The 10,902-nt window shown below is 54.2% G+C and overlaps 1 protein-coding gene across 12 annotated transcripts; it reads right to left on the reverse strand.

Moving 5' to 3' along the window:
* Positions 1-8: 8 nt before the first annotated feature.
* dhx9 (DEAH (Asp-Glu-Ala-His) box helicase 9) lies at positions 9-9,743 on the reverse strand. 12 transcript variants are annotated; one of them, XM_078100052.1, is made up of 29 exons: positions 9,259-9,415; positions 8,632-8,781; positions 8,348-8,488; positions 8,100-8,232; positions 7,691-7,860; positions 7,377-7,525; positions 6,639-6,708; positions 6,507-6,553; positions 6,266-6,402; positions 6,094-6,183; positions 5,734-5,895; positions 5,332-5,409; positions 5,052-5,243; positions 4,700-4,841; positions 4,543-4,625; positions 4,299-4,455; positions 4,087-4,184; positions 3,787-4,000; positions 3,597-3,691; positions 3,404-3,477; positions 3,163-3,315; positions 2,685-2,845; positions 2,501-2,612; positions 2,252-2,413; positions 2,044-2,171; positions 1,701-1,930; positions 1,495-1,610; positions 739-939; positions 9-533 (listed from the first exon to the last, which is right to left on the reverse strand). In XM_078100052.1, exons 8-29 carry the CDS (start codon positions 6,535-6,537, stop codon positions 218-220), a joined length of 3,132 nt encoding a protein of 1,043 aa, XP_077956178.1. In that variant the 5' UTR covers positions 6,538-6,553; positions 6,639-6,708; positions 7,377-7,525; positions 7,691-7,860; positions 8,100-8,232; positions 8,348-8,488; positions 8,632-8,781; positions 9,259-9,415; the 3' UTR covers positions 9-217. The 12 variants fall into 12 exon arrangements, with proteins under 12 accessions (XP_077956178.1, XP_077956179.1, XP_077956176.1 ...); XM_078100053.1 differs by having other exon boundaries at positions 8,632-8,784; XM_078100050.1 differs by lacking the exon at positions 6,639-6,708 and having other exon boundaries at positions 7,691-7,857; positions 9,364-9,743.
* Between the last annotated feature and the right edge of the window lie 1,159 nt (positions 9,744-10,902).

The following is a 10,902-nucleotide window of genomic DNA, read 5'->3' on the forward strand; positions in this document are numbered from 1 at the left end:
ATGTGAAGTTTTTGTTATAGTACGTTTATTAATCATCTCAGTATCTTCAGCGTGCTCACTCATCTTCGTCAACAACAACATCCTCTTCATCATCCACTGAAAATCTACAGCAGATTTATTGGTTCTTTTGATTCTGAGAATCAGTGAAGATGAAACCTGCTCCTCCTCATTAATACCCTCCTCCCCCTCCTTCTCCTCCTCTGTATCCTCCTCCTCATTAATACCCTCCTTCTCCTCCTCTTCCTCCTCCTCCTCCTCCGTATCCTCCACCTCCGTATCCTCCACCTCTGTAGCCCCCCCCTCCCCTGTACCCTCCTCCAGCTCCACCATAGCATCCTCCTCCTCTGTATCCTCCTCCTCCTCTGTATCCTCCTCCTCCTCTGTATCCTCCTCCTCCTCCCCCTCTGTAGCCTCCTCCTCCTCTGTATCCTCCTCCTCCTCCCCCTCTGTAGCCTCCTCCTCCTCGGTAACTGCTTCCTCCTCCTCCTCCATCGAAGCGTGCCATCTTTGGAGGTCGAGGGCCGTCTCCCATTCTGCAGAGGAGAAGAATGTCAGAATGTCCCTCAGTTTGTCCATCAATGTGTTCTCCTCAGCGTCTCTCTCTCAGTGAGTGTCCCTCAGCGTCTCTCTCTCAGTGAGTGTCCCTCAGCGTCTCTCTCTCAGTGAGTGTCCCTCAGCGTCTCTCGCTCAGTGACTGTCCCTCAGCGTCTCTCTCTCAGTGAGTGTCCCTCATAGTACCTCTGGTTGCTGCTCATCATGTTGAGTCCAGCAGCTGAAGGTCTGGATGTGAGTCTGATGATGTTGAGGAGCTGCTGGTCCTTCTGGTCCATCTGTCTGATGTGTTCTGGGTCTTTGGTGACCTCCACCACCAGCGCCTCCAGACCGGCCCTCAGGGCAGCGATGCCCGCCGCCACATCGTGAGGAATCCTGAGCTTGATCCTGGACACATTATTTTGAAAGGTCAGCGCCCACTTCCTGTGGGACTAAAGTACCTAACTCTACGTCAGCTCTACGTCAGCTCTACATGGCTCTACGTCACTCTACGTCGCTCTACGTCACTGTACGTCAGCTCTACGTCACTGTACGTCAGCTCTACGTCACTCTACGTCACTGTACGTCAGCTCTACGTCACTCTACGTCACTGTACGTCAGCTCTACGTCACTCTACGTCAGCTCTACGTCACTCTACGTCACTGAACGTCAGCTCTACGTCAGCTCTACGTCACTCTACGTCAGCTCTACGTCACTGTACGTCAGCTCTACGTCACTGTACGTCACTGTACGTCAGCTCTACGTCACTGTACGTCACTGTACGTCACTGTACGTCAGCTCTACGTCACTGTACGTCACTGTACGTCAGCTCTACGTCACTGTACGTCACTGTATGTCAGCTCTACGTCACTCTACGTCAGCTCTACGTCACTCTACGTCAGCTCTACGTCAGCTCTACGTCACTGTACGTCACTGTATGTCAGCTCTACGTCTGCCCCTCACCAGTCGTCGAGCTCCACCACGTCTCCGTTGGAGCTGATCTTCTTGCAGGCGAACAGCAGCAGTTGCAGAGGGCTGACCAGAGTCATTCCTTTAGCAGAGACGGCCCGGGTTCTGATCTGGAATCAGTTAGAAGCAGTAATACTAGTCTGCAGTGTAGTGCACTAGTATTACTGCTAGTAGACTACCTAGACTAAGAATGGCCGTACCTTCTCGCTGAAGACGAAGAAAGGGGAGGGGTAGGCGACGTCGTGGCTGCTGAAGGGGCAGTTGACGGAGGACTTGTGGATGAGCGCGTTCCTCCCCTCGGTGGTGAGGATCTTCCTCTTCTCCTTGTGGAAGCACACGTTGGGGTACGAGCCGAAGGTCAGCAGGGACACCACCACGTCCAGCTGGTTGTCGGGTCCCACCGTGTTGAACGTCTGGGTTGTGAGGCACTCTGACGGGGGGGGAGGGGCAACAGGTGACGAGGTGGAGGAGGGGCATAACGGGGGGGGGGGGGGGGGGGGGGGGGGGGGGGCGCAGATCATTCTCCACGGTGTGTTCAGGTACCTTCAGGGAATCCGGAGTTGACCAGGATCTCCTTGAGTTGGACTTTGGCCTCCCAGGTCATCCTGAGCGTGGACATGTTGAGCCGCTTGTGTTCACAGAAACGGATCTCCGCCTCCTCGCCGCCCATCCTGTTAACGGGCGTCGTATTCATGCTCCCCTCAGCATCAACCTCCTGCCTTTCATTGTGGACACACAGACACACGCCTACCGCACGTCGTCCCACGCCTGGAACACGGACAGCAGGGCCACGTGGTCCGAGAAGCGGCTGCCGGAGAAGTTCCTGTGCACGAAGCCGAGGCGCCGGCCCTCGCTGACGAAGGGCTCCGCGAAGCAGGTGGCGGCCGAGATGGTGCACATGGCGTCTCCGACACTGAGGGGGGGGCACAGCGTTACTACGTCACCAGGGGGCCACAGTGACACTACGTCACCGGAGGGGGGGGCAGAGGAAGAGGCTGACCTGAAGATGCAGCCCATGATCATCATCTTGCCGAGGCGAGGCTCGATGGGGAGCCGGGCCAGAACCCGACCCAGAGGGGTGAGCTCATCGTTGGTGTCCAGAGCGTCGAGCTCTGAGGGGGAGACACTCAGAGTCCATCATGCATTGATTATTGATCAGCAGTGTTCGGCTCGGGGCCTCCTACCTTTCAGCGTGTGCTCCGCCTCGATCACGGCGTCCAGCGGCGGCGGCTCGATGGCCTTCGACAGGAAGTGGCCGATGGCGCCGAGTCGCAGCAGCTTGATGCTCAGAGCCACCTCGTGAAGAGGAGTCCTGAAGATCTCTGGGGTCATGTGGGTCTCCAGCCTGCAGGGAGGAGGAGGAGGTGTGAGGAGCGGTGAGGAGGAGGAGGTGTAAGGAGCGGTGAGGAGGAGGAGGATGAGGTGTGAGGAGCGGTGAGGAGGAGGAGGTGTAAGGAGCGGTGAGGAGGAGGAGGATGAGGTGTAAGGAGGCGGTGTGAGGAGCAGTGAGGAGGAGGAGGATGAGGTGTGAGGAGCGGTGAGGAGGATGAGGTGTAAGGAGAGGTGAGGTGGAGGATGAGGTGTAAGGAGCGGTGAGGAGGAGTAAGGAGGTGGTGTGAGGAGCAGTGAGGAGGAGGAGGAGGCGCAGTAAGGAGGCCCTGCCTGTCGAAGCGGGCCCTGCTGCACAGGTGGAAGCAGAAGCCGGCTCTCACTCGGCCCGCCCGGCCTTTCCTCTGCTCCAGGTTGGTCTTTGAAGCCCACACGGTGGCGTAGTTGGTCATGTTGTTATGAGACGTAAAGAGCTTCACCTTCTGCCTGGGGGGACACAAGGAGGTCCTCTTAGACCGGGGACAAGTAGACTAACTCGGGACAGGGAGGACGCAGTCCTCTGCGGGACCCTTACTTGCAGGAGTCGATGACGTAGACCACGTCGTTGATGGTGATGCTGGTCTCTGCGATGTTGGTGGACAGAATCACCTGCAGATGAAACCTTCTCATTGAGAACAGGAACAACAACATATGCAAGTCTTTTAAGAGTTGCCGGTTTGAATCCCACGGAACCCTTTGAACACAGAACACAGGCTTCAGGGTCCGACCTTCCGGATGTTGTCAGGAACCGGTTCAAAGACCCTCCTCTGCTCCTCCCGGGGGATCTGAGAGTGCAGCGGCATGATCCGGTACCGGCTACTTCCTGGAAACAAGACACATCTCATGGGTACGTGTGGTACTTTCTCCTGCATCCTCTACCGGCCCTCCAGCAGATCCCCTGGAGGAGATGGAGCCTACCAAAGTGCGGGTTGGTCTCCAGGTGCCTCTGCATGGAGCAGATGAGGTTCCAGCCGGGCAGGAACACCAGCACGGCTCCGGCCACCTGCAGCGTCTCGATGTAGCGCAGGAGAGCCTCCACCAGCTCGAAGGACGTCTCCTTCTCGCTGATCTGGGCCATTGAGCGCTTGGTCTCCGGGGAGTAGTCAGGCCCACAGATCATGTTGCAGTTGGTCTGCACACAAGGGGACAAAGACAACATCTGGATGGTGCTCTCATCATTTGGTTCAGCAGAGGGGAAGAAACGCGATGGTGGCTTACATCCTCGTCTCCTCCGTCCTCGTCTTTCTCTTTCTTCTTGCGGTCCAGCGGTGGAGGGACAAAGTTGGTCATCTGAATGCAATCCTCCAGGAAATACTCTGTGCAAACATACAGTTTGATTTAGACAGTGAATCCTGAATACATGTCTTGATAGAGGACTAGTACTTCATCCTCGTACCTTCATGATCTAACATCGCGAAGGTCAGAGGTACCTTGAACAGGGAAGGTGCGTCCGAACACCTCGATGACGGGGGCGTTGAAGAAGTACTCTCTGAACATGGTGGTGTCGATGGTGGCCGACATGAGCAGGATGCGGATCTGCGGGTAGGCCTGGATCACGTCTCTGAGGACCACCATCAGGAAGTCCGTCTGCAGACACACACATGAGGGGTCGGAGGGTTCAGAGCGGACAGGAAGTGAGTCCAACCAGGAGCCCTCTGGGACACAAGGACTCACGTTGATGTCTCTTTCGTGGATCTCGTCCACGATCACGTGACTGATCCCTCGGATTCCCGCCTCCAGCTTCCGGAGCAGAACCCCTGAAACACGGAGACGAACTCATCACCACCGGCCCACACCGGGAGGCAGCGGGAGGAGACGTCCGTCCACCTACCCACGGTGCAGAAGAGGACGCTGGCGTGCGGCCGCGGGAGGGCGGACTCGAAGCGGACACTGTAGCCGCAGCTCTTGCCCACGTCCTCCCCTCTCTCGTAGGCGACCCGCTCGGCCACCGACACGGCGCTGATCCTCCGGGGCTGCAGGAGACAAGAGTCCCGGGTCCACTAGTGAGGTCACTGCTGCTGTGGAGCTTCGTCTGAACAGACCCCGCCCCTTCAACGCCCTCACAACTGACCTCCCCCTTTAAGAGAAGTGGACTCCTCCCCCTATCGTGTTAAACCGGTGAAGCTCCACCCGGTCATGGTCTGACCTTCTGGGCTCTGTGATTGGACGCCTGCCGATGTTACCTGGGTGACCACGATGTTGCAGTCGCACGCCCTGCCGGCTTTGATGAAGCGGTCCAGGATGTACTGAGGGACCTGGGTAGTTTTGCCGCAGCCCGTCGCCCCTCTGATGATCACCACGGCGTTGTTCTCCACGGCGGCCATGATCTCCTCCTCAAACTGTTTGACGGGCAGCTGGATGCGCTCCGACAGGATCTGAAACCCCGGGAGGAATGTTCTTCTTCTACACTCGGTATCTCTGCTGAATGAAACCAGTAGAAGAAGGAGGAGGAACCAGGCTGACCTTCTGCAGGTGGTCGTCATGTTCCAGCTGGTACAGCAGCTCGTCCTGCAGGTCGCTGCTGATCTGCTCAGGAGTGCACTGGGTACAGATAAAACATGGTGACATCACCACCGAGCAGCCAATGGGAGGAAGGGGACTAATTCAGGCTCCTGTTGACCCTGAGCATTGTCTCACAGGCACAGGACCCCCCACCGGTCCAAATGCACGCTGCATAATGGTACCAGTAAAACATCAAACACATCCTGAGACACCTGCAGCAGATAAAAAGCCTCCCCACTGCTCCACTGCTCTACTGCTCCACTGCTCCACTGCTCTACTGCTCCACTGCTCCACTGCTCTACTCCTCCACTGCTCTACTCCTCCACTGCTCTACTGCTCCACTGCTCCACTGCGAGGACTCACGAAGGCCAGCGGTCCATCGTCAATGTTACTGCTGGTCCAGGGGTTCCAGTTGACCTGCGGGGGCGACCAGGGGACGACCCCCGCTCCGCTCTGACGCTGGGACGGCTCAAACGTGGCCAACTTCCCCTGAATCAGAGACACCGAGTCGGAGGGGTCCGCCGGCTGGATGGGACCAGAAGACCACAAGAACCACTATGAGCCCGAGACGAACAGGAAGTACATTTCTACAAGGTGTCACAGGGAAGGGAGAATGGGGGGGGGGGGCATCTGAACGTATTTGCTCGAGTTACGCTCTTTGCATGTGTTGATGACTCGGGTTGTTCACACGGCTCGACCTGCTGATCAGATCCGGGGACTCACCCGAGGGGGGACGTGGACTCCGAGCTGCTGGACGACGGTGGCCAGCTGCTGCTGCAGGTCCGGAGACACGGTGACCTCGAAGGCCTCCAGCTGGGGGGAAACACACGACATCAGCGAGTCAGTTCCACATGGAGGCGTCCCGGGAGACGCGCGTTGGGGGGACGCGGCTCACAGTCTCTCCCTCCTTCTTCTTGGTGACCCCTGAAAAGGCCTCCAGGACCCCCAGGTGGAACAGCTGCCGGACCAGAGACAGGGCGCACGACTGGGCCGCCAGCTTCTTGTTGGAGCCGTGCTCTCGCGCCGTGATCCCTGTGGGCACAAAGCGCGGTGACCTTTGACCTTCTGATGGAAAAGCATCAGAGTAACACGTTGTGTACTTTTAGTATTAGAAATGTGTCGCTGCAGTTTCTTACTTCTTCCCAGCTGTCTGACAAACAGCTGCATCTCTGCGATGAAGCTCCTGCAGACACCAAACAAAGCCACACCGTCACTTCCTGTTTGGCCCTTTCAGAATAAAGCGATGAGGTGGGGCGCGGTGGACTCACCCTCGGGAGGAGGAGGAGCTGTATGTTTTTCTGCCGGACTTGTGGTGAGTGAGGCAGCGAGCTGTCGGCCCTGCCGGCGACACCAAGAGATCAGAACCGAGTGCACGGACCCACGGGACCGCCTTAGTGCCCCTAAGCGCCGTCCCGTGTCTGCTGTTCAGGGCGCTTCTGATTTCTTGGCGTCGCGTCTTGTGTCACAAGCTTGGAAACGGATCAATATCTCTGATGAAAGCTAAAGTCTGAATACGACCTCGTAACGCTCCGTGTTTCAAACCACATTTTAGACGGCGGACTCTTCAGGTGATTCATACATCTATGTATCTTATTAACGGGATTAAGACTCAGCTCCGTGGACCAATCAGACAGTGAGACCTCTCCGGTGTGGCCGACACACTCCGGAGGTCTCAGAGTTTACAGCAGTCCAGCAGAAAAACATACCGGGACATCGTGACCCGCCATTCAGAGCCACTCACTACTCCGCACAGCAACACGTAGAGACATCTGGGGAGGACAACCGGTGAGATGAAGAGGAGGTACGAGAAGAAACAAAGAGGAGCCACAGGCACAGGAAGAAGGCTCCTGGTCCTCCTGCTTTGGACAAACCTTCATGAGCCTGACATTCTGAGCCAATGACATGGCCTCATGGAGAAAAGGACCAGTGTGAGAGGACCTCTTAAAAACAAACGTCCAATCTAGAGATCTATGGACCCATCAGGCCTCCTGCTCTCTGGTCCAGACCTGTTGTGGTCCGGTCCCACTTGGCTGTATTTGTACTCTGCGCTGGTCTTCTCCTTCTGGAAGAACTGGTTCAGGCGGGCCTTGGCATTCTCCAGGGTCCAGTTGCCATGGAGACTAGCATTCAGGTCCACCTCCTCCGACTCCAGAGTCTGCAGCGAGGAGAAAGTTCTTATTTCAACTCTAACAGACGCAACTAGATGTTTCATTGACACGTGAACTGATTCAGAGTCACGAGTCCTGTTGACCATGAGGTAGAGCACTAAAGAACATCTGGTGGACTAAAGAACCGGAGACGACTCCTCTTTGTTTCGTACCGCTTGCGCTTCCTGTTCGTCCCTCTTGACGTAGTACTCCTTCAGGTTGGCTCCTCGCTCCCATTCTGCTCCTCCTCCTCCTCCTCCTCCTCCTCCCCACCCAGAGTTCCGTCCTCCTGAGTAGCCGAGTCCAGTCACTCCTGGTATCGGCCCACTGCAGGCGGCCTCTTCTAACAACAAGAAGCAAAGTGAACATTTCATACTTTCTACGTCTCCACCAACAAGTCAACTCAAGGAAGTGATGGCTCTCCTTCCCTTACTGAACAAGACTTTACAACCAGGAAGTGAAACGAGTCCATTGACACGACTGCGTGAAAAGCAGCAGCTGCAGAAGCAGAAGCACGCCAGCGCCTTTAGTGTCGACAGCACAGAAACGTTGATCTGCTCTCCTCCCGCTGAACCCTCGTACCTTTCTCAGTCTTCAATACGAGATGAGGTGGCAGCGGACCGCTGGAGGGGAGGCTTCCAAAGCCGACTCCTGCTCCACCTCCTGCTGCTGGTCCTCCATCATCATGGGGTTGGTCTCCACCTGAAGCGCTCACCTGTAGAAACAAGACTCCGACCTTGAGTCCAAAGCTTCGCGGATTCACTGGCGGATGTCTGATTCCGAACCCTTTACACCTAAACGTCTAAAGGCCTTAAAGGCGCCTTGCTGACCCCTGGAGCCGGGACCTCGGCAGCGTTCATCTCCCCGATGCGGACCAGGTAGTTGACAAAGTCTCTGGCGGCGTTGGTCTGAGCGTCCTTCTTGTTGGTGGAGTTTCCCATCCCGATGTAGTTGTAGGTGTCCACGCGGACCTGAGGGCAGCCCAGCGGTTAGAAAGGGACAGAGCGACGCCGAGTGCGAAAAGTGATCCGACCACCGCAAACCGCCGTTAAGGCAAAGGAACCTGCCAGCGACCAGAAGAACTCCTTCCAGCTGCAAACACCTAAAGACTCACCTCGCACATGAACTTCTGCCGGTTCTTGTTCCCCACGGCTCGGATGTCGTAGCTGGGGGTCAGCTTCTTTTTTCCACACCAGGCGTACAGGAAGTTCTTGATGTCGGCCATGTTGGGCTGGGGGGAGGGGGGGGGGTGTATGTGTTGGACCTGCTGACAAATATCGGATTAAAAATATGACCAAAATAGGGTTTTTTCTTACTACCACAAAAAGGTCTTTAGAGATCAAAACCAGCCCGTTATCTGCGTTGCTTAGCTACAGAACGCACGTGGTTCTATTATAGGGAGTCATTTATATTAACAGCCTTTCAACAAAAAGCTTTAAATCATCACCATTAATGGGGTCACCAGACTCTACTTATAAAACACTACATTTTGTGCTAGTAAACACACCCGTCTTTCATGACGTGACTTAATATTAAGTTATGATCTTTAGTTAATCATAACTAAAACAGTAGTTAGATTCGGGATGGAAACGATGACCGAACAATGGGATTTCAGCACTAAATTTGGACCTTGCTGACTTATTTTAGACAATACGGCGTATCTCCGTTAGTGTCGGTGTGAAGCTAGCTGCAGGCTATCAGCTAGCATCACACCGGTGTACTGTTAGCTTCACCAACACACCTGCTCAGCTAGCGTTAGCTTCGTGCTAGCTAGCGGTCCACCGCTCCGAGGAATTAGTACAAATGTTTACTTTGTGAAGGTTTTAGCGGTCGCTGTATTACTTACAGTCGGCGAGGCTAAGCTAACGGCGGCTACCAAACACCAGCTCGCAGCGGGAGTCGTCGCCTGGGTTGTCGCCCGCTGGTCGGCTGTTTCCTCGGTGGCGCCGCCTGTCGGACCGGAGGAGAACTGCACCGCGGACGAACGTCCACTGCAGAGGAACAAACATGCAATGGAAGCAATTAGAATTTAAGACATACACACAACACAGGGATGAACTCCAACATATGTAGAATATATGACACGATAATAACTGTGCTAGCTCCCTTCCTCTTCACCACACCTCTGACTTTAAATATGACTACTCTCCTCTGATGATTCTGCAATCGTCTGTCTCATTTCCGCCGGTGATGACGGGGAGAACTTAACCAAGACTTCTTAGGGTGGTGCCAGCAGAACCGCCTCCAGATCAACTCTAGCAAAACCAAAGAGCTGGTGGTGGACTTCTGTCGGGGTAAACGCTCTGCCCCGGTACCAGTGAACATCCAGGGAACGGACATTGAGATCGTGAGAGTTCACGTGGATGTTCACTTGAACAATAAACTGGACTGGACAGATGTTGTCCGTGCACTGAAGGGTCAGATCTCGATCTGCCGAGGAGACGGAGGTCCTTTGGTGTGTAGGAGACCTCATCTGCCATTTTTTATGCAGTGGTCCGCTGGGACAGCAGCATATCGGCAGCCGACGGGAAGAGACTCAACAAGCTCATGAAGAAGGCCAGCAGGGTGCTGGACACGGTGGAGGTGGTGGGGGACAGCAGGATGATGACTAAGCCTCCTCCCTGATGAGCAACACCTCGCACCCCATGGTGGACGTCCTGGAAGCTCTGTGCAGCTCCTCCACCCCCCGGTGTGTGAAGGAGATACCGGCTCCTTCCCACCTGCTGCTGTCAGGCTGCACAACCACCAGTGAACCACAGGACACTAAATCCCTGAAAACACTAAAACCAATAACCGCTGTGATATGTGTACATATGCATATATTTATTTGGTACTTAGTTACTGTGGCCTTTGCACTTGCTTTTTATTTTTATTCTTGTTTTTTTATCATCAGCATGATACTGCGGCTCTTGTTTTCTTACCATGGATCTCGTGTGCACTGTCCACTTGGCTGCCGCGATGCTGAGAATCTCCCCATTGTGGGACTCTTATCTTATACATAACTATATGAATATCTGGTTGGAGAGTATATGTAAAGTATATTATACAAAATGATTGTTGTATATTCAGAGATGCGACCAGTTAGTCCAACAATGTGAACCTAAAAGTAAATTCAATTCAATTAAATTGATTGATTGAATATGAATAATAAATAAGTATATTTACACAAGTACTGTACTGAAGTACAATTTAGAGGTACCTCTACTCTACTTGAGTATTTATTATTTTGCCATTTTCTATAGAAAATATCTCTCTTCCTTTGCATTTATCTGAAAGCTTTTTTTTTACTTTACAGATCTTTAATTTTAAAACTAAAAAATGATTACATGTAGTTAAAGATTGAACTATCCACAATATAAAGTAAAGTTATAGTTATTAAAATGAA

Source organism: Gasterosteus aculeatus, chromosome 3, assembly GCF_964276395.1.
Source record: "Gasterosteus aculeatus chromosome 3, fGasAcu3.hap1.1, whole genome shotgun sequence".
NCBI lineage: Eukaryota > Metazoa > Chordata > Actinopteri > Perciformes > Gasterosteidae > Gasterosteus > Gasterosteus aculeatus.

Coding starts and splice junctions, on each gene's coding strand:
- dhx9 (XM_078100046.1), bottom strand. CDS start 8,742: ATGGCCGACATCAAGAACTTCCTGTACGCCTGGTGTGGAAAAAAGAAG. Junction 4,626..4,699: donor CGTCCTCTTCTGCACCGTGG/GTAGGTGGACGG, acceptor TCCGTGTTTCAG/GGGTTCTGCTCCGGAAGCTG. Junction 4,185..4,298: donor ACGCACCTTCCCTGTTCAAG/GTACCTCTGACC, acceptor ATGTTTGCACAG/AGTATTTCCTGGAGGATTGC.